Below are 27,709 nucleotides of genomic sequence, written 5' to 3'. Positions count from 1 at the left end.
TTATGCAGCCTTGAATAAGCAACTAAGAGCGGGCAGACTCCCGAAACAAATCACAGGGAGCTTTCCTTGGATCTGCCTAGGCTTTGGAATTTCTTTGGCCAACGAGGTTACGGCCAATCGAGTTTTTCACGTTTTCCTTTTTTTTTTTTTTGGTCAATAAATGAGAGTCATCATTTTTGCCCTATCCGGTGCAACCAATACAGACATGCAGTCTAGGAGACAGCCAGTCACCGTCACCCTCTTTCATCTTAATTAGCTCGCGCGAGGGTGATTCTAGCTTGTTTTCTAGGCCTTCCGCTAGGTGGATCCTGATGGGCGCTATCCGGAAAATGGGATGCTAGTCCAGTGTTTCAGGACTACCTAGCCAGGGGTTCTGCCCTTGTCAGAGGTTGTTAGGGCTGCTTGTCTGACGGTATCATCAGCACTAGTAATCAAGGCAGGCGGCAAAGTCCTTACACACATTCTCGACATTGATCCAAGCCAGGCACGGAGATCGCGTTCTCAAAGTGTCTAATTATGTATGTAGATGTGCTATTCCTGACAAGATGGCACCTGCATAACTATCTAACGATGGTGCAGGACAAAGACCCGGGGTAGTGACATAGAGCAAGCGATCTTCTTTGTTAGACGGGCAGCCGTAACATAATTACATCTAGGTTACCAATCCTAGGAGCTGGGAGTTGTGCCACTAGTAAGATTGAATGCTACCCACCCATGTTTTGGACCGTCACTTACGGTATTGTAAGACAAGCTTGCACCCGAGAAGATCAATGCCAAATCGACCTTCCAGAAATGACGGGAGATCTCGACGCCAGCTCCAGACTGACCTCAACATCAAACTGCAAGAGGAACTTATTCTCTCCCAGCCCACAGATGGGTCGCTGATCCAATGCTAATACTGCATCATAAAAGGCGGGTCGGTTTGGTTGGGAATCCACTGATTGACTTGGTTCCCCGCCAACGAAGCAAACAGGATGCGGGAGCAGGAAAGCGTTGAGCAACCAGAGCCGCGGATGCTCCTCGGTTTGCAGAACAGCCCGTTTATGGTGGCTGCTTTTATTCTGTTTGAACAACTATTATGGACTCCTACTTCGTATTTTCTTTTTTAATTTTAAAGAAAAAGAAGCTCTAGCTCCGTCTGCGGCAGCTAGCCACGGAACGCCTCTCACGAGGGAGCCTCCCGCTGGTTCCCTTCCCATGATCGCGAGTCATGGTCAGGATCTGGATCCAGGAGCGTCGATGAACCGAAACGTCATCTGCCCGCCCAAACAGTAGTGCGGATGGCCCAGAATCAGAGTTGCCCGCAGATATCAGTAGCCAGCCAAGCTCAGTGCAACTCTCAAAATAGGAAATGGAGTACTCCGTACGGAGTAGTGCTGCTGGTTTCCTCTTGCAACACTTCAACCGTTGACAGAAATCCTAGATGTGGCATATTCCCATGAGTTATATCCAATTTTATGCACCCATGTTGCAGGGATGTCACAGTTAACACGTGGCATATGCATGATCTCGCCTATACGGGTCCGCATCATTCCTTGAGAGAGAGCTTTTATTCCTCTTGTACTATGTACAGAGTACAGAGGAGGTTTCTAGACGCGACCCTTAGTCTTTTTACCCCTCCTTTTTTGAACGATCGGCAAAGGCAAGCTTGAAATATCGCATCGATTTTCGAATTCGGCACTGTTTCCAGAGGAGGCGACGTTCTCGTCCTTATCCAAATGAGATGGTCTGGTCTCGAAATTACAGCTTGGCTTTCCGGGGTCATACGCATACCAAACACGATGCAACCCACCCCCTGCTTCAATCCACCTATAACATAACGTGAGTCAGAAGATCATGAATTTGTTTCCGTTCATTCAGGCAGCACTATTAGCCTACTCAGCACGCCGATGTCCGGCTCAGAGCGAACCGCTGCAAGTTTCCGCCCCAGAAGCTGGTGACACACTAGGTCGGCGATCCACGCGAAATAATCACGTGGTATTCCAGGTTGGGTTAAGGGACTGCCCGCTGCCGGCCAATCATGCGGCTGCACTACTACCCTGGTTATACAGGCGGCTCCGCCATGCCGTGTGGTTCCTTTTCGGGTCCATGTTGCGTGCCCTATCAGCGGAAAGATCGTAGGCACCGAATCCACTGGTCGCACGTCTAGAAACGCACTAGAAGCTTATGCGGCACGGTCAGGATGGACGCGTGTAGACAACAACCAAGGCCGCCTCTCGCCCGGATTTTGAATTTTTTTTTTTTTCTTCTTCTCTTGTCTAACCTCCCGACGACAGGAGCATCAGCACGGGATGGCGACGCACGCTGAGCTTGGAGTAACTCCTCTAACACGATTTTTTTTTCCTGGGGAGTTCATCATCTGTACCGGGTAACCTGGCATCCAAACATACGTGGCTGAATATGGCTTGGGAGCGAAGGAGTTAGCGTAGACGGAGTCCTCCGTCCTCGGTGCAGTTCTCTTCAGCGCGCCGGTCGGACAGTATTCCCGAACGACAGATTCAGAAGCTTCCTACCTAACTACCGTCTTCACCCAACGCAAGAAAGCCCTGATCAAGAATGTCATCAACGGTGGCTATTTGTTGCAGAAACTAGCGAGCATCCCTTCATTGGTTTTGCTCCTGGCCAACATCATTGACAGATGCACTGGGGCCTTTCAAATCCATCGGTTGCACGCTGTCCCTGTAATAGTTGACCCACGATATCGTAATATTTTGCTAATCCAGGACATATTGAACAGGATAACGCCTGTATATACACGGGTATCTTATTTAGGGGATGATCTATCTCTTATCTTTTTTTGTACGAGATGCCATTCGAGCGAATGTTCTCAGCGTTTCTCATAGTCTCAAGTTCGAGCGTTTCCATCGCTGATATGTATCCAAACTCGGCTTACGGTTATTAATATCAGCCCGTTTGATACCAAGTCGATCCCGGTTTTGGTCGCCAAGCCTTCCTGGCTGTCTGAAAACACAGGTCTAGAATTCTTGCAGTTCGGCCTGATACAAGCCTCTGGCGCTTGCTAGCATGATTTCAGTCTGGGGCAGGCTAGGACTCACAAAATCTGCGCCACCGAAAAAGCATATCAAGTTGAAAATGAATTTTGAATACGGCGAGTCATCGCGTATGGGCAACTTAAATTAATTTACAGCAAATTACACTGAATCGTCGATTTCGTCTGAGGCTCTGTTGCCTGCATGGACGCTCAGGCGAAATTTGAAATCTTGAAAGTGTCGAGTATTTGAGATTGTTCGATAGATGGGAAGTATGGACGGGAAGACGGTCTAGATTCGGGAACTCAAAAGTTACCGTTTGAAGTGGTCGTCATCTCTCTCGCAATGCGAGTCGCAATCTCCTCGGCCAGATTATCCAGGGAATGGACGTGAAACAAAAGGCGTCTGCGATTGGCTTGCCTACGAGAAACACATCTCTTACCCCAGCAACCCAAAACCGCATTATGACATTGACCCTTTTTGCATTTACGATTGTGGTGGGAAAATTGCTTCGACCTAATTCAAGGTTCGAAGTCATCATGGGAGGCGTGCTGATTTTCCCATACCAAATTGTGGGGAGGGAACTCCTGCGGACGTCCGCCTTCGCTCTGATATCTCAGCATGCCTCCCACCCCAAGCCTCAATAAAAACTCCATACATACGGTCATGACAACGTCGAGACACTAGACTGTTGGTACCAAGAAGTACTCAATATGTACCACTCCAAAACAGGATTTGAATCCTATTCTTGCTCAGCCTAACAGCGGGGATCAACGTAAGACAACAGCGCTCTTCCCATGTCTCTGATGTTTGGCTGGGAGGGGCGGGAAGTCCTCCTGGGATTGTGAAGAATTTACCAATCGTTCCGGTTGGTCAAGAAGAAGGAACGCGACGTAGATTCACTAAATCCTGCGTGGGTTTAGCCCCATTCCCGATGGGGTGGTTGTTGGAATGGGCGAGATTGTAACGAACGAGGTTCATCAAGGTTTGTCTGAGCATCCAGGGGAGTAAATTTTAAGAGAATTGCTCAACAAATTTGGAATTTGCAGAACGGAGTGCGCCTTGGCTCGGTATGCGCTAGATTGGATCAGTTCGTTTAGGCCCTCCCCTTGCCTTCCGGTCTGCGGACCAGGAGATCCAGGTGGCGATGACCTATATCAGAGGAGAATTTAGACGAGCGGCCCGTTTTCCGACAAGCCTAAAATCCTTCATAGTCCCCATTTTTTCCTCTTGGTCAAGCTGCGGAAACGCGCCGTTTGCCCTTGATCAGGGTTGAAGTGGTGGTCCAAGGAACCGGGTCACCTCTAATCAGTGGGGATCTGGTGGAGCGCGAGTGACCATTTGGATTTTGAATTTCGATAGATTGACTTGACCTGACGATCGATTTTCCTTTTAAAGAGGGCTTTTTTCCAACGACTGGTCGTTGATACCGAGCACGAAGAATGTGGCCCCTTCCGCTGGCCGCGTGGGAACCTTAAAAAGCCAGGTGAATCAGAGGGCCTGATCCCCGAATCCCCGAGCAGCATATGTAGTGGTCGTGGACCTTTCTTTTCTTTTCCCTTTCCCACCCAAGCCCCAAAAAGAATCGTGGTGGGAACCGCTTTGATAGTTTCCGGTTGGCTGGGATGATCGTAAAACTCGCATTCATCCCGTCTTCTGACTCCTGGTCAGGCTGGAGATGGGTGAATAGCTTATCTGTTTATTGAAGCGGAAGCGGAAACCCCTCCGCGAAGTCACTTGCTCGTTATCTGCCACGACTTGCAAGCTCCGGAGCTCGATCAACTCTAACCAGATTGCTGGGACAAACGCCTGGGACTTTCCCCCGGTTGACATAGTGAAGTACATAGTTGACCAAGGGAAGACAATTGCTCGACCTTCACATCTGCGAACAGAACAAGAGGTCCCAAGAAATTGCCGGTTAGTTTAATTAATTTTTCTGGAGAGATCACGGACGCGAGCATCCCTATATTCTACAGAACTACTCTCCATCATCAAGTTGCTGGGCCCCAAACGGTGGTTGGAGCCTATTTTTAACCGGGAGGTGACCACACTTTCAATCCTTTTGAGTTATTACGTCGGCAAGGCAGAGTGTCTTTAGGAAAACAGATTGTCACTCGTGGGCAAATTTCCCAAATATACGGAGCACTCTCCCTATACTCCGTACTCCGTACAACCAGCCATAGCGCTTGGTAACCCACTTGCCAGAAGGTGTCATTTTTTTCTTTTTTTTTTATCTCCCAAAAAAGATGGAAATGAAGCTCAAAATCCCACGACATGAGAGGTCCAAAGAACTAACATCGAATAACAACTAGTTAGCTGAAGTTACATTTGATAGGTGTCGGTGAATTTCTGTCGGCCGAACCACATTCCAACTATTAAATAGTTACTGCGAACACGTCGAATCTGATCTATGATGCTGCCTTGGTGACCGCATATCTCCGTGAGTTGAAGATCAAGGGCGTGAAGCCAACAAACCGGGTGTGGCAACCCGCCTTGACTCTTTCCGCTGTGACCTGTCAAGTTCGACTGGTCTTTACTAGTCAGTTGCCCCGCCAAAAACTTCTCGATCTATGGAAAGCACCCCGGCGTGGGTTCTGTCGATCGGTTTTTTATTCCGTACCTGATTTTGTAGTTCCGCGCCAGAGCATACTAAAGAATAACAACGACGAGAAGACGGTTTCGGGCTTCGAAGATGCGTCGCAGCAATGCACGATGCGTTTGATCGATTAATATTTTTTTTTCTTTTTCTATTTTGTGAAAGCCAATGCGACGCAAGGCGGAGCACTCCCGTCTGCTAGGCACATACGGAGTTCATAGTACGTGTGTTTGTACGTCGGGAGTCCGTTTGCCCTAGTCGAGCGATATTCGTTCTTTATCTGGAGAAAGAGAACAGGAGGGGGTACCTGCAGCAAAAGACGCTTGCATCGGGACAGTGCAGAACTGGAAACGCTGCTGGCGATCGAAGCTCTATCAGTACTCCATACAGATCATTTGTTGATGGAGTGCACACGCCACATGGCTTAGTGGCGCAGACTGCCTTTGTGAGATGTTTTTCTTCTCGCAAGTTTGAGATGCGACGTTCGTTGATTGCTGTCTGGCCGGTGTACAGCGAAAAGACGCATGGGACAGGAATAGATCCTAACCGTGCCTTTGTGACATAAACCGCAGAAATACCGAGGATACGCTTCTGGGATTCTATATAGGGACTTGTATGGTAATCGTTGGTGCTTTCTTGCTCAAGCCATTGCGTGTCAGGCCCCAAAATCCCTCCGGGCACAGACACCGTTAAGAAAAGCTCCAACTTCAAGGCTAAAAAGCATGAATTTCTTTATTACCAAGGCAGTATTTACAAGCATTACGAGGTACGGAGTACCCGCGATGTGAAATGAGTGGTCTCATCAGCACTCTTTCTGCTTCCGCTAGTACCCTGCCATTTGGCACCAGAGGCAAACAAAACCATTATGCTTAAGTCAATCCTCAGAGCACCCAGCGATCAAAACTTGCCCGATCCTTGGAAGTAAGCCAAATTATTTCCATTTTTGATGGTAATCATCCATTGTGTGAATGGCGTTAGCTGGGCATAATTTATCAACGAGTACGGAGTAGGCTGGCATGAATGATGATCTAGGCCCCTTCCCTCTTTTCAGTGATGGTGTACCTGATACCTGATATCTGAATCCCTTGTATCTACGTACTTACGTACAATGGCTGATTTGTAGGAGTCTTCTCGCCCTAGGTATCGGTGGACGGGTCTAGATGTCGAGATTACCGATTCAGCCTCCGCCACACCGTCATGGAGTGCTTCGAGCCTGAGAACGATGTCCCGTGGAATTACCTCGACTGTTGCAAAGCGAAGGTGGCACCCTTCTGAATGGACCGGCTCGGACATAGAAACCAAGGTAAAGTGAGAATCGATCCCAATTTGCGGAAGAATTTGCGTCGTATAGAGAGACAAGCACGCCATCGCGAACCAATCTACTCTTAGGACTGTCGGTACAATGCGATCCTCGTTGAGGTTACAAAAACAGACATGCGGGTGGTCAACATGGTGCCAGCATGGGCTAATGAGTAACCACACTCCGCTTCGAAAGCATGCCGCTCATCGAGTATTGTGTTCTTTTCCGGGAGTGCCAGAATCGCTAATGTAGGCCCTACGTTTTCCCAAGTATAGACACTTTATTGTTGAGACTGGTGGACATGGCGATCCATCCACCTAAGACAATCAGCAACATTGGTGTTTTCCCAGATAGCAATAGCCAATATGGCCCAATGAAACTATGGGGTCAAGTCCGTTGGTGATGAGCTCCAGAAGTTGCGCTTGAAGTTCTTACTACATATTGTTGAGATGTGATCCATAGTTATTCTTGCCACTGAATATGTGCAAGAAGAATCATTGTCTGGTTTGATCTAGCATGCTGGTGATATATGGCTCAGTAAAGCTACAAGTGTTATAAGTTATCTTCAGCTTGTTGGCTATTACTCGGCTGATATTGAGAAAGGGGGTAAAGGGTGTTGATTAAGAAGCTCAAGCATTCAAACATTATAGTAAAGTAATGGTGCGTTGTCCACATTCAGGGAGGGTTATTAACACATTGATGTGCCATCTCATACTATAAAGTGATATTAGTGAATGGATAGAAGAGATACTTGAGGATAGTGGGTACAATATACCTCTTCATTGGTTTGGCAAACCAAAATTGCAGGGCTTTGGCTAGATTTTTCAGAAATATCGATTACAGTCAATGCATTATCATAGAAACCCTTTGAGTTCTTCCGCTGACAAATGGAGAGACCGAGACACCGGCATTTCTGTACGATGGCTGCTCGAAGCATTGCGCTTCTCTCCCCAATCCCGCCGGCAAACACAACCGCATCAACTTCACTATCCAACTTAACAAAGTAGCTTCCGATAAAACCAACAATGCGGTCGACAAATATATCAAATGCCAGCTTGTGCATGTCGGTTTCTGGACTATCTGTCGCGATTTTGGAGAAATCGGTTGTGCCTGCAATGGCCCCCCACCCGGCTTGTTTGTTGAGGATCTCTTCAGCCTAGATCATTTAATATCAGCGAAATGCCTGACAATATATGAATTTTATTATTGTATACATGTACATACCTGCGTAATGTGCATGTCTTTTGTGCTTGACGAACTTAATTTGCAAGCTTCAGATGTATAGTGGAATACGAGCCTGAGGAAATAAGCACACTAGGACATGGCGATAAAGGTGCAATGGTACATACGTCGGATCTATGTCTCCGCTTCGCGTGGCGCCGGGCAAGCCAGAAAGGGGTGTAAGACCCATTCTGCACGAATGTTGGTCATAAACATTTCTTCTTAGGATGTTCGATTCGGACATCACTCACGAGGTATCAATCGACTTTCCGCCTCTAATTGCGCAAACAGATGCGCCGCTTCCAAGATGAAGTGCAATGATGTTTGTCAACTCCACTGGCTTTTTGAGGAACTCCGCGACGGAGCGTAAAATGAAGCTGTAGCTGATTCCATGAAAGCCATATTTGCGCAGCCAATTGGACCTGGCAACTTCTTGATGAATGGGATACGCCTTAATGTAATCTGGTAACGACTGGTGGAACGTTGTGTCAAAGTAGGCCACGCTTTTGGCTCCCGGAATTTCATTAAGACATGTTCGAGTAATATCCAATGATGCCGTATTGTGTCTATCCAATCGAGTAAGCATAAATGCCCCCCGAAAATCCAGCATCTCATACATACAACGGGGCAAGGTCCTGCAACGCTTCGAGGTAGCTAAATGTATCTGTGTTGATCACCGCTTCACGAGTAAAATCACCGCCGTGCACCACACGATGGCAGATATATGCGAAGTCATCTTTACTGCTAATTATGGTCAACTTGGGGTCATTGAGAAAATGGGTCAAAAGGTATGTAAAGGCCTCCTGCGGAGTGTCAATCTTCTCATCGACCTCCCGCCTCTGTTTGGTGTGGCCGTGCGAGTACTTGAATGTACGTGGCGGTGCAGTGATCCCAGCTACTTTGGCTGTCGCTATTTTCCTTGGCGGCCTGTGGCGGTCGAAGATGGTGAGGCCGACGGACGACGTGCCCGCGTTGATTGCAAGAATCAACTCTCCCATGCTGCTGATGGCTTTTATGATGCGCATCGGAAAATCAGCCTCTTTCCCATCGTTCAAATATACCCTACGCTCCCCCTGTCGTCTCACATCGCTACCCGTCCTAGATTCCAACTTTGTGATGTCAGCAGCCGAACACTGTGACGTATGGGCTGTGGAATGCCTTGATATTACCAATGTTTCTGTAGCAAACATGGCAGCCTCAATTGCCTCTATTGGCGATGGTTGATAGAAGCTAGCTATGTCTATATCTACTCGTATTGCGGGCACTTTTATTTGGACGCTACACACTATATGAACCGAAGCTCTGCAAGATAGCTCCCAAGAAGTACCCCGTACCAGTCATACGGATTCATCAGCGAAGATGCCTGGGGAAGTCATCGATAAACCAGATCCGAAGGCACTACCTTCGCATTTGCCTTCCTCACTTGATGAGTTGATAGTTCGCCTTCAAGTGTCACCCCTGAGCAAGGATGCACTTGATTCGCTGGTCAAATTCCGTCGAACTGCGGACTATATCGCAGCAGGTGAGGGCTGCGGACCTACCAAATTTTGTAACTGAAGCTAAACGACACCAAGCGATGATATTTCTTCGAGATAATGCGTATCTCAAGCGTAAGCTGACGTTTGATGATGTTAAGCCACGGTTATTGGGTACGTCGAAATAAGCTCGGCAAAGTCCCCATTGATAAGATGCTTATACCGTTGAAAGGCCACTGGGGCACCTGCCCTGGTTTAAATTTTATCTATTCCCACCTCAATTATTTGATTTGTGAACATAACCTTGACATTCTGGCTGTTATCGGCCCTGGTCATGGAGCGCCGGCCCTTCTTGCCTGTCTCTGGATGGAGGGCTCCCTGGAGAAATTCTACCCCGATTATTCTCGAGATACGAGTGGTCTCACAAAGTTGATTACTACTTTCAGCACTACGGGTGGATTCCCAAGGTTGGCTCTCTTTATGCCCCGATGTTAGTTCTGAGTGCTGATTCTGACAGTCACATCAACGCGGAAACCCCTGGAGCGATACATGAGGGTGGTGAACTTGGCTACGCTTTGGCTGTCTCATTTGGAGCCGTAATGGATAAGCCAGACATGATTGTCGCCTGCATTGTAGGCGACGGCGAGGCTGAGAGTGGGCCGTGCACCGCGTGAGTAAATCTTTGCATTCCAAATTGAGTGGGAGATCCTGACTGTGATAAAGGAGTTGGCATTCCTATAAGTACATCGACCCAGCGGAGTCTGGTGCTGTCATCCCAATCCTCCATCTCAATGGGTTTAAAATAAGCGAACGCACAATATATGGATGTATGGATGACAGAGAGCTGCTTGCGTTGTTTTCTGGTTTTGGTTACCAAGCCGTAATTGTTGGAAATCTAGATAATATCGATGCGGAATTTAGCACTGCTCTGAACTGGACGCTATCAGAAATCCGGATAATTCAGAATGCTGCCCGATCCGGTAAACCAATTATGAAACCGCGGTGGCCAATGATCATTCTTCGAACACCCAAGGTAGGTCTCTTTTTGGAACAATCCATTGTCTATCCATTTGTTCCAAGCTAACCCTTATTCATAGGGATGGACGGGGCCTAAGAAGATCCACGGCAAGATTGTAGAGGGTTCATTCCATGCACATCAAGTCCCGCTCCCTGCGGCAAAGAAAGATGGCGAAGAACTGAATGCTTTGCAAGAGTGGCTGTTATCTTATAAGCCAAATGAACTGTTTCAAGAGAATGGAGATGTCACTGACGAAATAAACTTCATCCTTCCGAAAGAACATTCACAGAGGATGGGCCAGCGGCCGGAAGCCTACAAAAGTTTGCAAAAGATTGCCATACCAGACTGGAAACAGTTTGCTGTGGATACAGGCTCTCATGAGAGTTCCATGAAAACCATTGGAAGGCTCATTGATCAGTTATTTCTGGACAACCCTCATAGTGCGCGATTATTTTCTCCGGATGAACTTGAAAGCAATAAGTTAGATCAGGCTCTTGCGCATACGATTCGGAATTTCCAGTGGGACCAATTTTCGAATGCGAGAGGCGGACGAGTCATAGAAGTACTCAGCGAACATATGTGTCAGGGGTTCCTTCAGGGATACACGTTGACTGGGCGACTTGGAATATTTCCATCTTACGAGAGCTTTCTTGGAATCATCCACACAATGATGGTGCAATACGCCAAATTCAACAAGATGGTAAGCTTTGGCCTCTCAGCATCGTGCTCGTCATGAGCTTAAGTACCGTCCTAGAAGTAACGCTGCGCTTTCTAGGCTCGAGAAACGACATGGCATCGAGACTTATACAGTCTCAACTATATCGAGACGAGTACTTGGACCCGCCAAGAGCATAACGGATTTTCTCATCAGAATCCATCGTTTATTGGGGCAGTACTGAACCTGAAACCGGATTATGCACGGGTCTACCTCCCGCCTGACGCAAATACGTTTCTTTCTACGTTGGCTCACTGCTTGAAGTCGAAAAATTACGTAAATCTTATGATTGGTTCTAAACAGCCAACTCCCGTGTATCTGAGTGCAGAGGAAGCCGAGAGCCACTGTCGAGCAGGTGGTTCTGTGTGGAAATTTGCTAGTACAGATGATGGCTTGGACCCAGATGTCGTGATTGTTGGGATAGGTACGGAGCTCACATTTGAAGTTATCCAGGCAGCGGCTATGCTGAGGAAGCGCGTTCCCGAGCTGCGGGTTCGCATGGTCAACGTGACAGACCTGATGATCCTCGGAGTAGAGAATAGACATCCTCATTCTCTTTCTGAGGAAGCATTCGAAGCACTTTTCACTCCAAATGTCCCAGTGCATTTCAACTACCATGGCTACGAGACCGAACTGAAAGGGCTTTTATTCGGGAGACCTAAGCTGCACCGCGTGAGCATCGCATCGTACAAGGAAGAAGGAAGCACGACCACCCCATTCAACATGATGTTGGTTAACGGAGTCTCTCGCTTCCACGTTGCTAAAGCTGCCGTCAAAGGTGGCTCGCTGCGAAATGAGAGGGTTAAGCTCAAATATCAGGAGCTCCTCACTGAATTCGACCATGAGATCAATTCGCTGAGCCAGTATATCCTCGAAAACCAGAAAGGTAAGCCAGTCGTTCGGGTTTGCATTGACGTTGGCATTTTGCAGTCTTGGAATGCCAGCTAACGCGCTTTAGACCCGGACGATATGTATGATATGCCAAAGTTCGAATAGGATGTAATTTCAAGCCGTCTCTGCACACTCCGTAGTACATATTAGCTAGCTTGCCTGTAATGGAATATTCGCGATGTTCAGAACTGATTTTCTGTGGCTGGTTTTTAAAGGGATGGGACTGAAGTCACGGGACCCTCACTTTCCAGCATCACGCTAGACGCCTTAGCTAAGACTTCCACCTTACCGGATTCGGTAAGGGCCCGATTCGTCTAAGCGAGGGTCCCACGAAACAAAACTGCCTGGAGCGAAGAAGACGGCCAGCACGGCGCAAACCTCACCTCGACGGAACACCGACCAGCTCTTCCTCACCTCGTTCAGCCAATCTCCGCCGAGTCCGTTAACGACAAAGGGAAAGCAGCAGCAAAGCGGTTGTGCTGTTTTTCCTCATATCGTTCCTGTAACCATGGCTGCCCTCAACAAGATCGCTGCCAACAGCCCGTCCCGGCAAAACCCTTCAGAGCTCGAGACCTCTTTGGCCAATGCTCTCAGCGATTTGGAGACCAATACCCCCGATCTGAAGGCTGCTCTCCGTCCGCTGCAGTTTGTGTCTGCTCGCGAGGTAAGGGAATTGGAGTTTTTATTTTTGAAGCTATGCGGAGAAGAGGAGGGAAATGAAAAAAGAATCGGATATTGCTGAGCAACGGCGAATGGCTGGCCTCCGGGCTTCCGGCTTGATGAAAATATTCCGGATGCAGTAGGATATATGGAAAGAGTGACATCGAGCTTGGTCGACGCATTCTCTCCGGGCAATTTATCGAATTATTTGGACTTGCGCGCTGATGGTTTATCTGATATAATAGATCGAAGTTGGTCACGGAAAGAAGGCTATTGTTATCTTCGTCCCAGTTCCTCTTCTCCAGGGATTCCACAAGATCCAGCAGCGGTATGTGTGCAAATACTGGAATGATTTCGATATTCCAGCATCCTAGCTCTCGCGCTATCCTTAAAAGTCTCCCCCGCAACGCACGCATCTCGTTATGGACTACAGAACTAATTAGAGATGGAAATATAGCCTCACCCGGGAACTTGAGAAGAAGTTCTCTGATCGCCAAGTTATGATCATTGCTTCTCGCCGCATCCTTCCCCGCCCCAAGCGCTCCAGCCGCTCCCGCACCAAGTTGACCCAGAAGCGCCCCCGCTCCCGCACTCTCACCGCTGTCCACGATGCCATCCTTACAGATATCGTGTACCCAGTCGAGATTGTTGGCAAGCGTCTCCGAACAAAGGAGGACGGCAGCAAGATCCTCAAGGTTATCCTCCACGAGAAGGAGCGTGGTGGTGTTGACCACCGCCTCGACGCATATGGTGAAGTCTACCGCAGATTGACGGGCCGTGGTGTGGGTTTTGAGTTCCCCCAGAGCAGCGCTGTGGAATACTAGACAGTTCCATTTTGTGTGATTTTCCGCTTTGCTGTTCTTTAATGGAGAGAGGGTTGGGCCCGGGTTCCTTATCTGTGGGGGGGTGAAGATGATGGATAGGAAGCCACAAAAAGGTTGGAACGGCATGACAATACATGGAGCACGGTTCTAGATATGGAGATCTTCTTACCCTTTCTTCTGCCCTTTTCCCCTTTCTCCTACGACCGTTTGTTCTATGTGTATTGTCTGCATACTACTTTATTGTATTGAAATACATTGACGAGTCCAACGTACAATGTCAAGAAAGGGATTATTGAACCATCCGTCCTTACCCAGCGATATCCGGCTCTGCTCCAGCCCACTAAGTCTCTCCGGATTTCAATAGGGTATCTCAACGACCAAAATTCAGGAGTAAGTTAAGCAAATCTACCTTTCACCCGCACCGCTAGCGACGATTCTCCCGACTCCCAGCACCGTCCAATATGCTAGCTCCCGCTTTACCATCTCCACATCGGTTTTCTTACTACCTGGCTTTGAAGACAGGTTCAAACCTTCATTGACCCCCTCTGCTTCCCATTCAAGTCTCACAAAGATAGGTATCTCAAGAATATCTTCATCCTCAGTTAGTCCACTTTCACCCAGGTCAGCCAGTGATCCCGGGACCACTTCCATAGCCACTGTAGACCAGTTGCGGCCCTTATCCCAGACTTTTCCCGCTTCCGCAACTTTTTCCACACCCGATCTAGATGAGCGTGGATCTGGGGCGCTACTAGATTGGAGCGCTTCGTCCCACACGTCGGTGTTCGCGCCTACTTCGAATTCCGGGCATAGAATAGTGACCCTCGAAGCTACACGGCCGGGGGTCACCGATGGCGTGGCGAGAGTAACACGGATTGGGTCGAACATGTGATTTTTCAGGGTAAGGAGTAACTGAACTGGTTTGAATGGCTCAAGAGCGTCGAGGTTGACGGGTGGTGTTGGCGGCAACGGGACGATGGGTCGTAGGTTAGTTAGGGGTATGTAACTGATTGCGATGAGACGGATGCGGAAACGTGTAGATTGAGGTTTAAACTCAGGTTTAACGAGTATGTGCTTGCAGGCTTTGCAGCGTTTCGACCTCTTTGTGCGGAGAAAGGCGGGGAGAGGGCATAGATCATCCACAAACCGCGTGCCTGGTAGCTGGAATAATCGTTGCTCCATTGAGGCAAGCCCGTCCCAACCTTCCGTGGCCATCTTTTGGACTGTAGCGCTTTCTGCTCCTGCAGGTGGGATATGTAATCCTTCGGATTGCGTCAGGGCTTCACGCATGACGGGTGGCCTAGATTTGGCCTTTTTGGCGCCACTGCCGTGCAATCCACCCAGGCCTGAGGCATATAGTGACATTATACGACTGAGTGCACTCGGTGAAGAGTACGAGCCAAGTTCTGGTCCAATTAATGGGTCAGGTGACGAAGTAGTCTCTGCAAGCTGACTCCGATAGAAGGATTTTAATGCTGCAAAGCGGGCATCGTGGTTGAGAGACGATTGGCTATCCTCAGAGAGAGCGCCCTGCGTTTGATGCTCGTCCTGGGGGCTAGGCCCATCTGCTATATCCTGCAAGGAAGAAAAACTGGACAGCGGTGATCTCATGTGCGACGGTCTAGCAATCGATTCTCGCCGATCAGTTCCCTTGAAGATGGAAGACAGCTGGGAGCGGATATTTGTTGGTTTATCAAACTTAATACCAATATCGAGAGTGGTCCACATGCAATAGCTGCACGTTAATATCCAGGGGCCATTCTGCGAGCTGCCATTCCCGTCGCCGTTCCCGACAGTGGATACAGCCAAAGGGGACGTACATATAGGGCAATTGAAACAGTTGCGTGTGCATCTAACCATGAGTGCGATTAGCTATCCCGTCTTATCACGCGTTGATCTCGAATTCCAACCTGTTCCCCTCACTCTTCACCATGCTACTGGGCGTTTCAAATAAACAATTAGGGCAATACCAGCAAACAATCTCTTCCGTAATGCATCGTGGACACTTTATTTGATGGCAGTCCTCGCAATATAGAAGGTGTTCTGGAGGATAAAGGGAATAATTGGCTCGAGGGGACCTGGGATCAAACGTCTTTTCATCGTCGTCATCGTCGGACCGTGCCAGGGAGAGGCTAGAGAGATCTCTAGATAGCCGGTTTGTAGGCTGTCCGGAGAGCGGAATTTCAGCGCAAGGACACGAGATAAAGGTATACGGGAGCGGACGAGCCATCTCGAGGTTCTAGCGCGGGGAATTCGTGACGGTCAACACCCTCGCATGTTGACCCCTGGGACTCTCTGAGAACGTCCAATTAGTTTACGGAGGGAAGAAACAGGGCCACCCGGGTAATTTTACTTACAATGAACTCCTCTCTGGGACAGGATGGGGTCGTTGGCCTTTCACTCGTGTAAAACTAATAAACGTGCCGTCTCATTCAACACGGTGCCGAATTGCGCTGCCTTGTGTTGCGTTAACGAAGTTAGTTAGTGGTTTGAAGCTCAAAAAAACATCAAAGCTCCCCGGCTTCACCTCCGCAAATTCGTTGACAGTTTGCGTGCTGCCAATACCCAATCCAGCTCCTTGACTGCGGTTCTCTAATAATCCAACTGTCTAGAAATGGTTTCTTAACAGTCCAGGCTTCTCCAACCGACCCTTATGTCTCTCCGTCCGCGCCTCGTGCCCCCGTCGCTCCTCCGCCGTGAAATCTTCTTCACACGGAGCTACGCTGTGCAAGCCCCAGGCAATCCCACACTAGAAATATTCAATCGCAAATCAAAATATCTACAAAAGGAGAGGGCGGCACAGAATGCCGAGGAGAGCCGGAAGGTTGATTATCTCAAAGATGAAGTTGCATCTCGGCTGAGTGAGCGGCTGCTGGTAAGTCTCGAGATAGGCGACGAGATGGAGGTTTGAAGTACTTCGCTAAAAAAAGAAAAAAAAAAAAAAATATCTAATGCAGGATATCAAAAGGAATTTCAACCATGTTCTTGACCTTGGAGCGAATAGCTGCAATATTGCACGCGCCCTCACGCAGCCTTACGTTGACCCAGACATCCCCGATGCACAACCCGCCGAACCCATAGCGAAGCGGATATCCAAGCTCACATGTGTGGAAGAGTCACCGTCTTTACTATACCGCGACGAGTCGCTGCCCTTTAATTCCGAAATACCAATCACCCGAGAGGTTGTACCTAGCTTGGAACACCTCCCTTACGGGCCGAATACCTTCGACGCCGTCCTCTCTTCTCTCTCAATACACTGGATAAATGACCTACCGTCACTATTATCGCAGGTGAACTCGATTTTAAAGCCTGATAGCCCATTTATTGCAGCGATGTTTGGCGGAGACACCCTCTTCGAATTGCGCTCTTCCCTACAGCTTGCGGATCTCGAACGCAGAGGCGGGGTTAGTCCGCATATCTCACCATTGGCGGACGTCCGAGACATTGGTGGCCTGTTGAACAAGGCTGGTTTCCGCCTGCTTACGGTAGATGTTGAAGATATAGTGGTTGGCTACCCTAATACGTTCGCGCTGATGATGGATCTCCAGGCGATGGGAGAAAATAATGCTATCAAACAGCGGGAAATAGGCCCGATGTCAAGAGACGTCTTGTTGGCGAACGAAGCAATATATAGAGCCTTGCATGAGGAGGAAGGAGAGCAGGGTATCCCAGCTACGTTTAGATTTATATACATGATAGGATGGAAAGAGGGAGAAGGACAGTCCCAGCCACTGCAGAGAGGAAGCGGTCAGATAAATCTCAAGGATGTGCTGGGAGGAGGGAGCTTTGAGCAATAATCAGTAGATATTCTGCTTCCTGAATGATCTAGACTCTTTGACGATCGATACTGAACCAGCCGTAACCCCCCGGGATCCTGTATACTGCGAGTGCACCAGCCCCGAAGGGATTGCAAGGGTGCAAAAGGCGCACGCAACCTCATCCCTTTCGTTCTTCCAGTAACTCAAAGTAAGCTGCTCTCAGACAGTCCGTTGATCCGTCATCACTCGTACAATCGAACCTACACCGACAACCTCGACCAATCTTTCATGCCAGTTCAGCAGCACAGCCATCTGCTGGCCACCGCCACCCTCGCCAAAGTTCCGACCTTGTATCTGCGAGAAACCGGTGCTCTGCGGTGACAAAGACGACTTCTTCGATGACGGAGCTGCCCCACCGCCTGAGGATTGCGACGCCATGCCTCTATACCTGTCCACCCCAAACAGGCCAAACGTCAGCACGCACACAAAGAAAATCCCACTGAATCAGAAGCACACACAGAAAAGAGAGAAGAAAACGGAAAACGGAAAACAGAAAAATGCAAGATAAAAGAACGAAATATATTTCCCGTACAAGTACTTCATCAGACAATCTCCCCTTTCCACCCCTCCCTCCCCGCTGCACACGCCTTCTAGCACCCTCGCCATCTCCGCCTGCCGTATGCTCTGCAACACCTCTACAACCGTGGCTAGATGGACCTCCTTCGCGCGATCATCTCCGCCTAGCGGTGCCGTGTCAAGAGCATGGCGCAAAGCTCCCTCCGAGTCGCCGGACCGCAGCAGCTGCCGGATCTGCGAAGCGATGTTTGCGGCGGCACCGGAGGACGAGGACGGCGGGAGGTTGGAAGGGAGAAGGGTCTCGAGGGGGAAATTTACGGGGGCGTCCGGGTCGAGCGAGTCGACGTCGATTGTGCGGTAGTTGATGTTTGCCATGGCTGTGCCGGTACGGAGGATGCGTGGTGCTTGCTTGCCCGCACGGAGGGAGATTGGACTGTGGGGTAGTAGGACTTGTCGGGATGGTTTAGAATGGAGAAATAGGCTATTTCATTAATATGACTATTTGGAGAAAAGGGTGCTCTGACGGGGAGCGACAATTGGCTTTCGAAGATGCTATGGATCTGCCTGTTTGGTTGGTTTGGCTTGGTTGGGTTAATTATGCTCGGGAGGTTGGATGGTGGATGATGGATCCTAACGTTGGCCGACACTTAACCAGTCAGTCAGTTAACTACGGGGGGACGCGTTCAGCGGAGATAGAACTCAACAACAGCCAGTACCGCCAGCACTTTCGGATCGGGGATAGAAACAGCTAATTATTTTCACAATCCATATCACCTGGCTATTTATTATGTATTTATTTTCTCATATTTAGTAGTATACAGGATATGAAAACGCAGCCAATGAAAAACCCCTTCTTCCTGTTGATCCCAGCGCTCCAGAATCATCATAAGGCATAGCTATGTGGTAACAAAAGAAAGAAACAATGTAGAGCCAATCCACCCAGTAACTATGGAATAAAAAAGATAGAAGCCGCCCAATGCAAAAGGTGTTGAACAAGTAGATCCAAACCAAAAAAACGCCGAGCTCCCTAACCCGTAGTATGTAGATAGTACAGCCGAGGACCAAAAAGATTAAAATAAAAAACGAAAAATATTAAGTATCAAGTCATCAATCCATGATCTAACTTGGCCCGGTCAATGTGATCGGGGGTAAGTTAGCATGTGTTGCCTGCGGGATCTCCTCCTCCTTGTCCTTCCCGAGCTTCGGAGCTTCCTCGTCGTGGGTCTCGATCTCCAGCTCTTCAGGAGAGGATCCCTTCTTGGACTTGATGATGCGCGAGCAGAACCGCCGCAGTGCGGCCCAAGTAGCAGAAAACGCCTTTCGCACCGGAGAAAATACAAACTTCATGGCTTTTGCGATCGGTTTCCAGACGAAGGCAACTGCGCCGAGAACGCCATTGAAGACAACCGCAAAGTGTCGATCGGGTATACAGCGAAGCACGATCGCCCATGGAAGACAAAAAATTGCGCAAAGAATGCAGATTGCCCACTGCTCGCCATTGAGACGCTCCACGCCGATGGCGACATCACCCACAAAGATGATCATCACTTGACCACCCACCATAAGTACGTTGATTCCGATAAACCAGTAATTTTTATGTATTCCTTCGAAAATATTGAATTTGTTGTCGAGCCGACGATTGTTGAACTCGTTGAATATCTGCATCCAGACAAACGTGTTGAAAACGATGGTATCCAGTTGCTCTTGTAAATGGTGATCCGCAGCAACGTCGTAGTTCAGAATTTTGGCGCCGGCGAAGTAAAGGGTGAATGTGACAATAAGTTGATAGATGCTTTGCCCGATGATCATTTTCCACATCGTCATCGTGAAGAGCGATGCCGACTTTGGAGTCGGTTTGCGGTCCAGGATCTTCTCCGTCGGTGCATCGGTTGCGAGAGCCAGAGCCGCAAAGGTGTCCATAATGAGATTGACCCATAGCAGCTGAACCGCATTGAGAACGCTCTCATTATCCTCGTTAGCCAGAGCTGAAACAAATGCCAAACACACAGCGGTGATGTTGACGGTAATTTGGAACTGAAGGAATCGTGCAACGGCGTCATTAACGGCGCGTCCCCAGCAGATCGCAGTCACGATGGATTTGAAATTGTCGTCCAAAAGAATGATCGAGCTAGCCTCCTTTGCAACTTCCGTTCCTGCAATACCCATGGAAAAGCCGACGTCTGCTGTCCTCAGAGCCGGGCCATCGTTTGTGCCGTCTCCCGTCACTGCCACAGTTTCGCCAAGATGCTTAAGCCGTGCGACGAGGATGCGCTTATCTTCTGGCGAGGAGCGCGCGAGGACTTGCAAGTTTGGTAAGATACGGTCCATCTCTTCGTCGGACAATTGTCGGAACTTAGGACCCTCCATTGCAATCCCGTCAGGGGTTTTGATACCGCATTCGGTAGCAATGGCGACTGCTGTGGTCATGTTGTCACCTATATGAAAATGTCAGCAGAGGGGAAAACAAATCACATAAATTGATAAACAATTTTGTAAAACGAACCGGTAACCATCTTGACTTGCACCCCGGCTCTGTTGCACTTCTCGATCGCACCAGGGACCTCAGGGCGCAGTGGATCCTGAATTCCAACAACACCCACCCATACCATATTATGGAACACATCATCAAAGTCGGCCATGGACTTGTCGTCTTCTAGGGTCTTCACCCCAGGAGGTGGCCAGAATTCGAAATCTTTGTATACGATGCCAATTGACCGAAGAGACCGCTGAGCGTACGAGTTGATGGTGTCCAGAACCATGCTCTTAGTGTTATCTGGGAGAGCTTCGCATTTGAGAGGGTCTTGAGACAGTTCGCAGATGACCTTGGTCGCCTTGGCCAGCATCATTTCAGCCGCGCCTTTAACGTGGAGTCGATAGGTCCCGTTGTTCTGTCGAACGACAACGCCCATGCACTTCCGGGCTGAATCGAAGGGAATCATTTGAACGATTTCGGCATTTGCCCGCTCCTCTGGCAAATTCAAACCGAGATATTGTTCAGCAAGTTGCAACATAGCGACTTCTGTTTTACTTCCGATAAATGTGCGCTGGCCATTCTCTTCGCCCTCGAATGCCGTCGAATTCAAAGCGACCGCTTTCAGGAGGAGATCTCGGACGGACGATGACATCGCAGCAAACCTTTGCGACATATTCGATGGCGCATCTCTGCCCTCGTCCGTTTGATCGAGGCTGTGCTCGGTGCCGAATGTCCCGGCCACCACTGTCATTTTGTTTTGAGTTAGGGTTCCAGTTTTGTCAGAACAGATGACCGTCGCGTTTCCCATAGTTTCGCATGCGCGCAGGATTCGAACAAGATTGTTCTCCTTGACCATGCGAGCGGTCGCAAAGGCAAGAGCAAGAGTGACGGCCAAAGGGAGACCCTCTGCAGGTGCGCGTTAGATGGAAGGGGACCCTAAGGATCATTCGGGTTGCACGGGGCAGAGCATACCTGGAATGGCCACAACGATCACTGTGACTGCGACAATTAAAATGTCCGTAAACTCCCGACCTTTGACTGCTGGCGTGCCAGGATTTCCTGGCAACTGCACAAGGAACCGAATGAGAAGAGCGAAGAACAGGACAAGCGCAGCGCTGTAACAGTGTTAGTTCTCGTAAACTCGGGCATCAAACTGAGCAAAAGGGGATGTTCCGCTTACGCTAGACCCAAACCACCGATCCAATCCGCAAGTTTGCCGAGCTTGACTTGCAGTGGCGTAGGATCATTGGTCGTTTGTAGTGAAAGCATGATTTTTCCATAGGTAGAATTAGGGCCGACACTGGTGACGAGATAGGTTCCAACGCCTTCCAAGACTTTGCTTCCGGAAAGGATAAAGGGGTCAAGCTTCTTGGTCGCGGTCCCATCCTCCATCCTCTGCCAGACCTCGTGCCCGTTGGTCTTCTTCATTTGATCGGACTCTCCAGTCGCTGATGATTCATCGCACTTGACTCCGTGTCCGCTAAGGAACACTCCGTCTGCCGGGATGGCGTCTCCGGGCTCCAGATGTAAGATGTCACCCACGGTGATGTCAAAGACAGATATCATGATTGATTTTCCCGACCGGATCGCTTTGACATCTCTGTCGCTTTTCTGTTTTCACGAGTTAGACAAAATGCGGGGAAGTCTGTGTCCAGCTGCCACTCACTCTGCGGTTCAATTTTATAAACTGTCTTTCCTTTTGCCAGTCGTTTGCAGCCGTCACCACGGTGACTATAAGGATAGCGACGCATATAGCGACCCCTTCGATCCAATCAACCTTAGACCCGCCGGTGAATGTTTCGTAGAGACCTAGAGATAGCGAGACAACCGCAGCGGCTGTCAACAGGATAATTATTTTGTCGTTGTATGCTCTCCATAGCAAAATCAAGAATCCATCGCCTTTTCTTTCCGGGAGTCTGTTTTGCTGGAAGACACGTATGCGGTCTGCAAACTGACCTTCGGCCGGAACGCTGCCGCTGTGGCTTTGTACGGGAGAGCTACCACAGTTGTCGACCTTCTGGGAATCCCACTTGGTTGCTTCATCAAAAGTGACGGCTCCTTGTAGTTGACTTTCATCGAGTGATAGGCCGGCTGACAGGTCCGTCCTAAGACCTCGTTCTAGACCCCGAAGTCCCCCAAGTGCTCTGAAGGCAGCCAAGGACTTGGGGTTAAGCATCTTGTTGAGCTGGCCAGGGGTAAAAGCGAAAGGATTGTTGTCCACCTGAAAATCTTTCTCATTTCGCTGGTCGGGCTTCAGGGCCTCATATAGCGGTACGTCGTCGTACTGAACATGGTCTGGATCCTTGATTGCTGTGGAATCAGACCGAGATCTGAGAGTCTCTACATTAGAATTAAAGGAGTTTGCCCGGGAACGAAGTGTCTCTCCGTCCATCGAGACGGGGCTGTGAGCGGTGAGAAAACTGCCATTGCTGGAGAAAGGTCTGTCAGGAGAGAGATTGTCACATTCTGATGTTGAAGAGGACGGGCTCGTTTGCTTTTTGAAGAGCAATTAGTATCATATCGTTTAGGGCTTTCGAAAACCTTTTTTTATTTCCCCTTTCTTTCTTTCTCTTCCCCCCCTAACAGAGAAAACTTACCGAAGTATCGATGAATATTGGGGGAGCGAGCAATCTGTTGTTGTTGTTGTTGGCCATAGCTCACGAAAGAGAATCTGGAGCTCGTTGTCGAAGAGTCGCAGAATGCTCTTGAGAGAAATGGCTTTGATAAAGGAAGATCTGACGTATGTTGAGACCCGAAAATGTAGAGCGTGGGTAGCGGAAGTATCATGGAGGAAGAGTAAACATGGCACGTCAAAAGCAAAACCAACAGTGAAGAAGGATGATGGATCACAAGAGACGGTGTAACAATGAAAGAAAATGCCAACCCATCACATGGGAAGAAAAATTCCCGATCTATGATATCTTTCGTGTTTTTGCAGACGAAAAAAAAGGAGAAAAGGAAAAAGAGAGGCTGTTGCGAAAAGACAACAGTTGGAAGAAGGGAAGAAACCCAAGCAGTATACATATCGGCATGGACAGCGCGATTTTGACGTATGTATACTCCGTACAAAATCCACTCTTGCTCCCGTGCCTCCGCCCGCCATTGTTGCCCAGAAATGCGCGGCGGAGGCAATCAAGTTCTCAGGTTCCATGGCATTCTGGTCAGTGAGGCAGTGCAAAGAGGATCCTTCCGGGGTTCAACCCGCCACCCCTGGTCGTAAGTTTTGCCCAGCTTGGGAGGGGAGACGGTGGGATGATGAGCCTCTCCTTGTTTTGGAAGTGAATTTCATGGCTGTATCATGTTGCTGCGCTGGAGAGGCGGTCCTCAACCCGCAGCCGCTGTCTTGTCTCTCTGTGCCCTGTCGGCTGGCGATCGAGAGTTTTTTTAAAGTTGCAGCGCGACGACGACAGTCGATTCTTCAGCGCCGCGATTGGCTGGCAGCGGGAGGCCAATGGAACCGCGCGCCCAGCCCCACCACAGCGCTTGCGGTCGTCGCAGCACGCAGTAGCAGGGGAAAAGCTGCGATCCGATCCATGTAACCATCCTTCGCATCGCGAGTCTGAGTCTAAGTCTGAGCCTGAGTCCGACTCTGAGGTCTGCTGCTTTGATCGATCTACACATAGACACACACACACCCCCCCTCGCCACCCAGTCTCTGCATGTATACACAGGTACTCCGTACAGGTTCTTTGCCGCCAGCCACGGACGGGCCTCAGGACACGAAGACTAAAATGCCGACCAGGATCCCGAATCATCCCCCTCCCCCCCAAGATCCGTAAAGGCGCTTCGAGCACAAGCATCCCCCGACGACGGTCGTGACGAAAATCCCTCACGCATCCTGCTTGGAGGGATGCGCCGGGCAGACATACATACATGCAATCGGCACACATTTTTCTTTCGGTGTGCGAGGATCAATGGAAGCTCCTCCGCGGTAACATCATACGTACATAACTAATTACTCCGTACTCCGTACTCCGTATACATAATACTCCTTGTACCCTAGCTGCTTGGATCTTGGATCGGCTCTTGGCCGAAAGTTACTTACAACTTCGACTCTTTCCAGCGATTTCTCCGTCCAGCGTTTCAGCTTTTTCTCTGGTACAACTTTTTGTCTCTCTTTTTTTCCCTAACTGAAAGAAAGAAAGGGTAAGACACTTGCTCCCTCTCGGGGTTCCGGTCGCCCGCAAACAGTGCGGCCCGGGTCTTCTGGTTTCTGCGACACAAACCGATGCAGGTCATCACCTCTCCAGGTTTCGACTGAGCAAATTTTATTTTATTTTATTTTTTTTTTTCTTGTCGTTTCCTCCGGGGTTGATGGTATGACCAAGGACCTCCGCTGGACCCGTCCAGATTAACTGACTCCGCCCTCCTTGGCATCTTGGGTCGTTCGATTGGGGACATAAACGAAGGGAAAAAAAAAATTGTGTTATGATCCGCAAGGGGGGAACCAGGTGGCTCCCATCGGAGAAATTCGTCGAAGATCTCTAAAAGTAAAGCTAGACGAGGATTCCTGTTCTCTTCATGGAGAAGGGAGCCCTCGTCGTGCAGGCATCTTCAGTCCTCTCATAATCATATAGTGCATAGACTATTGTAAGAAGCAAAGCAAATCGAGACAGAGAGAGAGTGTATGTGTGTGTGTGTGTGTGTGTGTGTGTGTGTGTGTGTGTGCGCGAGAAAGGGAGGGGTGTTGTCTGGCTGAGAACTCCGGGTTCTCCATGGCTTCGGCTTCCTCTCAGGCTGAATCTTCGGGCAGCCAGCCAATCCGTATTTGCGAAGGGATTGACGGATACGGAACCGCGCTGGGCAGGAAGGCTCCGGGTGGATGCGGCTATTCCGAGCCTTCTCCCCTCATCATAGCCAGTTGGCCTGACTCATGTCTCATCACGTCAGAACTCAGTGAAAGCCGACCAAGAACATCAGCCATTTCCCGCCCGTTTTGCACTTCGACGCCGCAGAACGACGCTGATGACGGCAAGCCACGCCAAAACGACGCAAAAAGAACGGTGACTAAGCTCACCAGCCACATAGTTATGCCAGCTTAGCCACATATCAGATTATGTCATTGGCGGGAATATTCGCGTATGATTGGCTGCAGTGGAGGCGCCCAGGGAGCTATGCGCCACACCTTGTCCAGTCAGCCTTTTAAGCGCCGCGTCAAGCGCCCCAGTCGCGGGTTTTCCTCCTGAGAGATCGACGCCCCAAGGAATGGACGGGGTCAGAGAAAACTCTCCTGGGCTGACAAAGGAAACTCGATGTGAACCAAGAAAGCTGCAATCGCCGTTTCTGAGTGGCCTTGCCGCCGAGCGAGGCGGAGCAGCGTGCGGTTGGCTGGTTTTGTGTTGGACACGTTCCATGTTTGAAGGAAAACGACATGCTGATGTGTCAAAAGCCTCGCTGCACGCAGCGATGCCTTTTCCAACTCACTCACTCACCCCCCTTAGTTAGTTACCTAATCCCGCTCAAAAATTCAGGTTGCCTCAACAGAGGTTTAGCCTTCATCCCGGGCAGTGAGCCGTTTTTATTTTATTTTCTTTTAATTATTTTTTTCCCCCCTAAACATATATATTGTAAATTGATTTTAATCATCCATTTTCCAAGAAGTAGTTCCAATATCCCACCCTTGATTACTTGCGCCCAAGCCCTTCTTCATCTAGATCCAGGCATTCTTCTCTCGCTGACTAGCATAGCCATGGCCACTCCGCCCACCTGGGCCAGTGTCCCACCGGATCGACGATGCGCCGATATAACGTTATGCTAGGAGATATAAGCTTAAATCCGCACGCTAGCAACGTCACAAAGCCCATTCGCTGCGGCCGTGTGGTCTCTCACCGGTTTTGAGCATTTTTTGGTGTGACGACCGGTCCCTCTGCCGACCGAACCCGTCACGTCAAAGCCTCAGTGAGGGGGGACTCACTGGGAGTTTATTCTCCTAACGCCGGTTCCCCCGGGGCTGATGGGCAGTAGTTTAATAACCGTATCGGTAGCTCGGCGTAGCTGTAGAGTATCGTAGGTGGCCGAGGCTGGCGGTTCTTTTTCACGAGAGTCTTGGGTGTTCGCGAGGCGCAATGTAACAACTGTCCCGGGCGGCTCCGCCTGCAGATCTCCTTATCCCTCTCCCTCTCTCCATCTCTATCTTCTTCTTCTTCTTCTTCTTCTTCTTCTTCACTTTTGGCTATTTTTTTTAAGCTTCAGGAGAATTGTATATGGAGCGTTATAGTAGTCAATGATGATGAGGAGGCAGCAGCACTTGGCATATGTACGACTAACAGCGGGCCCAAACCTCAGCGCCGATTGCGACATTCGGATGGCTGAGGAGCAGGCCAATCGCTTTGTCGCGCTTTCGACAGATTGTTGGGGTGTTGGGTCAACTACATATGTATGACTCGTTCAAGCATCAGCCGAGAATGCCTGAATGCCCTATCTTTCCCCCGTCGTCGTCTGAGGCTGATTCCACAAGGAATGAAAGCAGTGTGTACTCTGCATAGTTGACGGTTTATAGAAGATATGTTGTGCCATCCTGACGTGAGGGTTAGCTGTGCGTGCCAAGAGGTCTCCTCAATGAAGGTAGTCTTGTGATAGCAGCGGTGTTAAGGCTCAAATACACGACTGATGTCCTTCCTAGAAAATGATATATGTCGTAAAGTTTACACAAATGTACGTATGTTCCTATGGGAATGGGAGTTCTCTTTCTAGACTTGTCGGGGATGTGAATACTCTATACAGGACATCATCACAAAACAGGGTTAGTTTGAAAAGTGAGAAAAGAGGCATTGACTGTGAGAGTACCACAGATGGGGTATAGAATGCTATTTAAGTGCTCCGTCTATAAAAGCTATCTGGCAGAGAAAAGGACTCCCTCACACAGTAGAGTACTCTCATAGCACACAATGAAATAAAGGTGAATAGATGTTTTCAATTTCAGTTCACGTACTCCGTATGCAATGTTGTTTTGGAGATAAAAAGGGACTCCTGCATCCTGGCTCAAAAAAATGGCAACCGAGGAACAGGATTCGGGGATATCGGGCCTGGCAAGGGTGACCCAGGTAGAAAAAAACATCCAACCCGATGCAATTAATGCCAACAGTATCATTCATTGGCAGTTGGTATCAACGGGCGAATCCGCCGTGACTGACCATTCATTTTCACAGGTTCCCCTTTTTCCCCAGGAACATGAAGATTCAGCTCCCGGACTGGATGGCCGCAGCACCCAATCAT

At 49.3% G+C, this 27,709-nt stretch overlaps 12 protein-coding genes across 12 annotated transcripts; 4 read left to right on the top strand and 8 right to left on the bottom strand.

Moving 5' to 3' along the window:
• Positions 1–1,589: 1,589 nt before the first annotated feature.
• On the bottom strand, positions 1,590–3,528 carry CIMG_03758 (uncharacterized protein; the record flags this gene model as incomplete). Its single annotated transcript, XM_001244316.2, has 4 exons — positions 1,590–1,809; positions 2,391–2,509; positions 3,057–3,131; positions 3,433–3,528. The coding sequence occupies 4 exons, from the start codon at positions 3,526–3,528 to the stop codon at positions 1,590–1,592; spliced, it is 510 nt and encodes a 169-aa protein (XP_001244317.2).
• Positions 3,529–5,737: 2,209 nt separating this feature from the next.
• Positions 5,738–6,954, bottom strand: CIMG_13741 (uncharacterized protein; the record flags this gene model as incomplete). The annotated part of the gene is made up of 3 exons (XM_001244315.2): positions 5,738–5,840; positions 5,975–6,299; positions 6,690–6,954. 3 exons carry the CDS (start codon positions 6,952–6,954, stop codon positions 5,738–5,740), a joined length of 693 nt encoding a protein of 230 aa, XP_001244316.2.
• Positions 6,955–7,561: 607 nt separating this feature from the next.
• On the bottom strand, positions 7,562–9,105 carry CIMG_03756 (acetate kinase; the record flags this gene model as incomplete). Its single annotated transcript, XM_001244314.2, has 6 exons — positions 7,562–7,600; positions 7,662–8,042; positions 8,111–8,183; positions 8,236–8,298; positions 8,359–8,673; positions 8,729–9,105. The coding sequence occupies 6 exons, from the start codon at positions 9,103–9,105 to the stop codon at positions 7,562–7,564; spliced, it is 1,248 nt and encodes a 415-aa protein (XP_001244315.2).
• On the top strand, positions 9,081–12,397 carry CIMG_03755 (phosphoketolase). The gene is made up of 8 exons (XM_001244313.2): positions 9,081–9,629; positions 9,682–9,756; positions 9,815–10,049; positions 10,100–10,252; positions 10,306–10,615; positions 10,680–11,300; positions 11,376–12,201; positions 12,274–12,397. Exons 1-8 carry the CDS (start codon positions 9,467–9,469, stop codon positions 12,309–12,311), a joined length of 2,421 nt encoding a protein of 806 aa, XP_001244314.2. The 5' UTR covers positions 9,081–9,466; the 3' UTR covers positions 12,312–12,397.
• A 158-nt stretch (positions 12,398–12,555) lies between these two features.
• CIMG_03754 (40S ribosomal protein S7) lies at positions 12,556–13,987 on the top strand. Its single transcript, XM_001244312.2, has 3 exons — positions 12,556–12,870; positions 13,112–13,194; positions 13,324–13,987. The coding sequence occupies exons 1-3, from the start codon at positions 12,715–12,717 to the stop codon at positions 13,688–13,690; spliced, it is 606 nt and encodes a 201-aa protein (XP_001244313.1). The 5' UTR covers positions 12,556–12,714; the 3' UTR covers positions 13,691–13,987.
• A 108-nt stretch (positions 13,988–14,095) lies between these two features.
• On the bottom strand, positions 14,096–15,917 carry CIMG_03753 (dynactin Arp1 p62 subunit RO2; the record flags this gene model as incomplete). Its single annotated transcript, XM_001244311.2, has 2 exons — positions 14,096–15,539; positions 15,598–15,917. 2 exons carry the CDS (start codon positions 15,915–15,917, stop codon positions 14,096–14,098), a joined length of 1,764 nt encoding a protein of 587 aa, XP_001244312.2.
• A 299-nt stretch (positions 15,918–16,216) lies between these two features.
• Positions 16,217–17,532, top strand: CIMG_03752 (uncharacterized protein). The gene is made up of 2 exons (XM_001244310.2): positions 16,217–16,562; positions 16,645–17,532. Exons 1-2 carry the CDS (start codon positions 16,341–16,343, stop codon positions 17,482–17,484), a joined length of 1,062 nt encoding a protein of 353 aa, XP_001244311.1. The 5' UTR covers positions 16,217–16,340; the 3' UTR covers positions 17,485–17,532.
• Positions 16,648–18,597, bottom strand: CIMG_03751 (Arp2/3 complex subunit Arc16). The gene is made up of 2 exons (XM_001244309.2): positions 18,038–18,597; positions 16,648–17,893 (listed from the first exon to the last, which is right to left on the bottom strand). Exons 1-2 carry the CDS (start codon positions 18,394–18,396, stop codon positions 17,665–17,667), a joined length of 588 nt encoding a protein of 195 aa, XP_001244310.1. The 5' UTR covers positions 18,397–18,597; the 3' UTR covers positions 16,648–17,664.
• Positions 18,598–18,776: 179 nt separating this feature from the next.
• On the bottom strand, positions 18,777–23,272 carry CIMG_03750 (calcium-translocating P-type ATPase, PMCA-type). The gene is made up of 6 exons (XM_001244308.2): positions 23,092–23,272; positions 22,161–22,988; positions 21,675–22,105; positions 21,467–21,609; positions 20,525–21,400; positions 18,777–20,456 (listed from the first exon to the last, which is right to left on the bottom strand). The coding sequence occupies exons 1-6, from the start codon at positions 23,146–23,148 to the stop codon at positions 19,141–19,143; spliced, it is 3,651 nt and encodes a 1,216-aa protein (XP_001244309.2). The 5' UTR covers positions 23,149–23,272; the 3' UTR covers positions 18,777–19,140.
• A 606-nt stretch (positions 23,273–23,878) lies between these two features.
• Positions 23,879–24,384, bottom strand: CIMG_03749 (uncharacterized protein; the record flags this gene model as incomplete). Its single annotated transcript, XM_001244307.2, has 2 exons — positions 23,879–24,107; positions 24,368–24,384. 2 exons carry the CDS (start codon positions 24,382–24,384, stop codon positions 23,879–23,881), a joined length of 246 nt encoding a protein of 81 aa, XP_001244308.2.
• An 825-nt stretch (positions 24,385–25,209) lies between these two features.
• Positions 25,210–25,640, top strand: CIMG_11192 (uncharacterized protein; the record flags this gene model as incomplete). Its single annotated transcript, XM_012358273.1, has 2 exons — positions 25,210–25,497; positions 25,548–25,640. The coding sequence occupies 2 exons, from the start codon at positions 25,210–25,212 to the stop codon at positions 25,638–25,640; spliced, it is 381 nt and encodes a 126-aa protein (XP_012213696.1).
• A 504-nt stretch (positions 25,641–26,144) lies between these two features.
• CIMG_13740 (uncharacterized protein) lies at positions 26,145–27,010 on the bottom strand (the record flags this gene model as incomplete). Its single annotated transcript, XM_004446342.1, has 4 exons — positions 26,145–26,172; positions 26,409–26,587; positions 26,762–26,862; positions 26,971–27,010. The coding sequence occupies 4 exons, from the start codon at positions 27,008–27,010 to the stop codon at positions 26,145–26,147; spliced, it is 348 nt and encodes a 115-aa protein (XP_004446399.1).
• Positions 27,011–27,709: the final 699 nt, after the last annotated feature.

Source organism: Coccidioides immitis, assembly GCF_000149335.2.
Source record: "Coccidioides immitis RS genomic scaffold supercont3.6, whole genome shotgun sequence".
Classification (NCBI taxonomy): Eukaryota; Fungi; Ascomycota; class Eurotiomycetes; order Onygenales; family Onygenaceae; genus Coccidioides; species Coccidioides immitis.
The sequence above is the reverse complement of the archived record's forward strand: the minus strand, read 5'-3'. Positions and strand labels throughout refer to the sequence as shown.

Coding starts and splice junctions, on each gene's coding strand:
- CIMG_03752 (XM_001244310.2), top strand. CDS start 16,341: ATGTCTCTCCGTCCGCGCCTCGTGCCCCCGTCGCTCCTCCGCCGTGAA. Junction 16,563..16,644: donor GGCTGAGTGAGCGGCTGCTG/GTAAGTCTCGAG, acceptor TATCTAATGCAG/GATATCAAAAGGAATTTCAA.
- CIMG_03750 (XM_001244308.2), bottom strand. CDS start 23,148: ATGGCCAACAACAACAACAACAGATTGCTCGCTCCCCCAATATTCATC. Junction 22,989..23,091: donor CAATATTCATCGATACTTCG/GTAAGTTTTCTC, acceptor CTCTTCAAAAAG/CAAACGAGCCCGTCCTCTTC. Junction 20,457..20,524: donor GCAAGTCAAGATGGTTACCG/GTTCGTTTTACA, acceptor ATTTTCATATAG/GTGACAACATGACCACAGCA.
- CIMG_03755 (XM_001244313.2), top strand. CDS start 9,467: ATGCCTGGGGAAGTCATCGATAAACCAGATCCGAAGGCACTACCTTCG. Junction 10,253..10,305: donor GAGAGTGGGCCGTGCACCGC/GTGAGTAAATCT, acceptor ACTGTGATAAAG/GAGTTGGCATTCCTATAAGT. Junction 12,202..12,273: donor TATCCTCGAAAACCAGAAAG/GTAAGCCAGTCG, acceptor AACGCGCTTTAG/ACCCGGACGATATGTATGAT.
- CIMG_03751 (XM_001244309.2), bottom strand. CDS start 18,396: ATGGCAAACATCAACTACCGCACAATCGACGTCGACTCGCTCGACCCG. Junction 17,894..18,037: donor GATTGTCTGATGAAGTACTT/GTACGGGAAATA, acceptor TGGGGTGGACAG/GTATAGAGGCATGGCGTCGC.
- CIMG_03754 (XM_001244312.2), top strand. CDS start 12,715: ATGGCTGCCCTCAACAAGATCGCTGCCAACAGCCCGTCCCGGCAAAAC. Junction 12,871..13,111: donor AGTTTGTGTCTGCTCGCGAG/GTAAGGGAATTG, acceptor CTGATATAATAG/ATCGAAGTTGGTCACGGAAA. Junction 13,195..13,323: donor TTCCACAAGATCCAGCAGCG/GTATGTGTGCAA, acceptor ATGGAAATATAG/CCTCACCCGGGAACTTGAGA.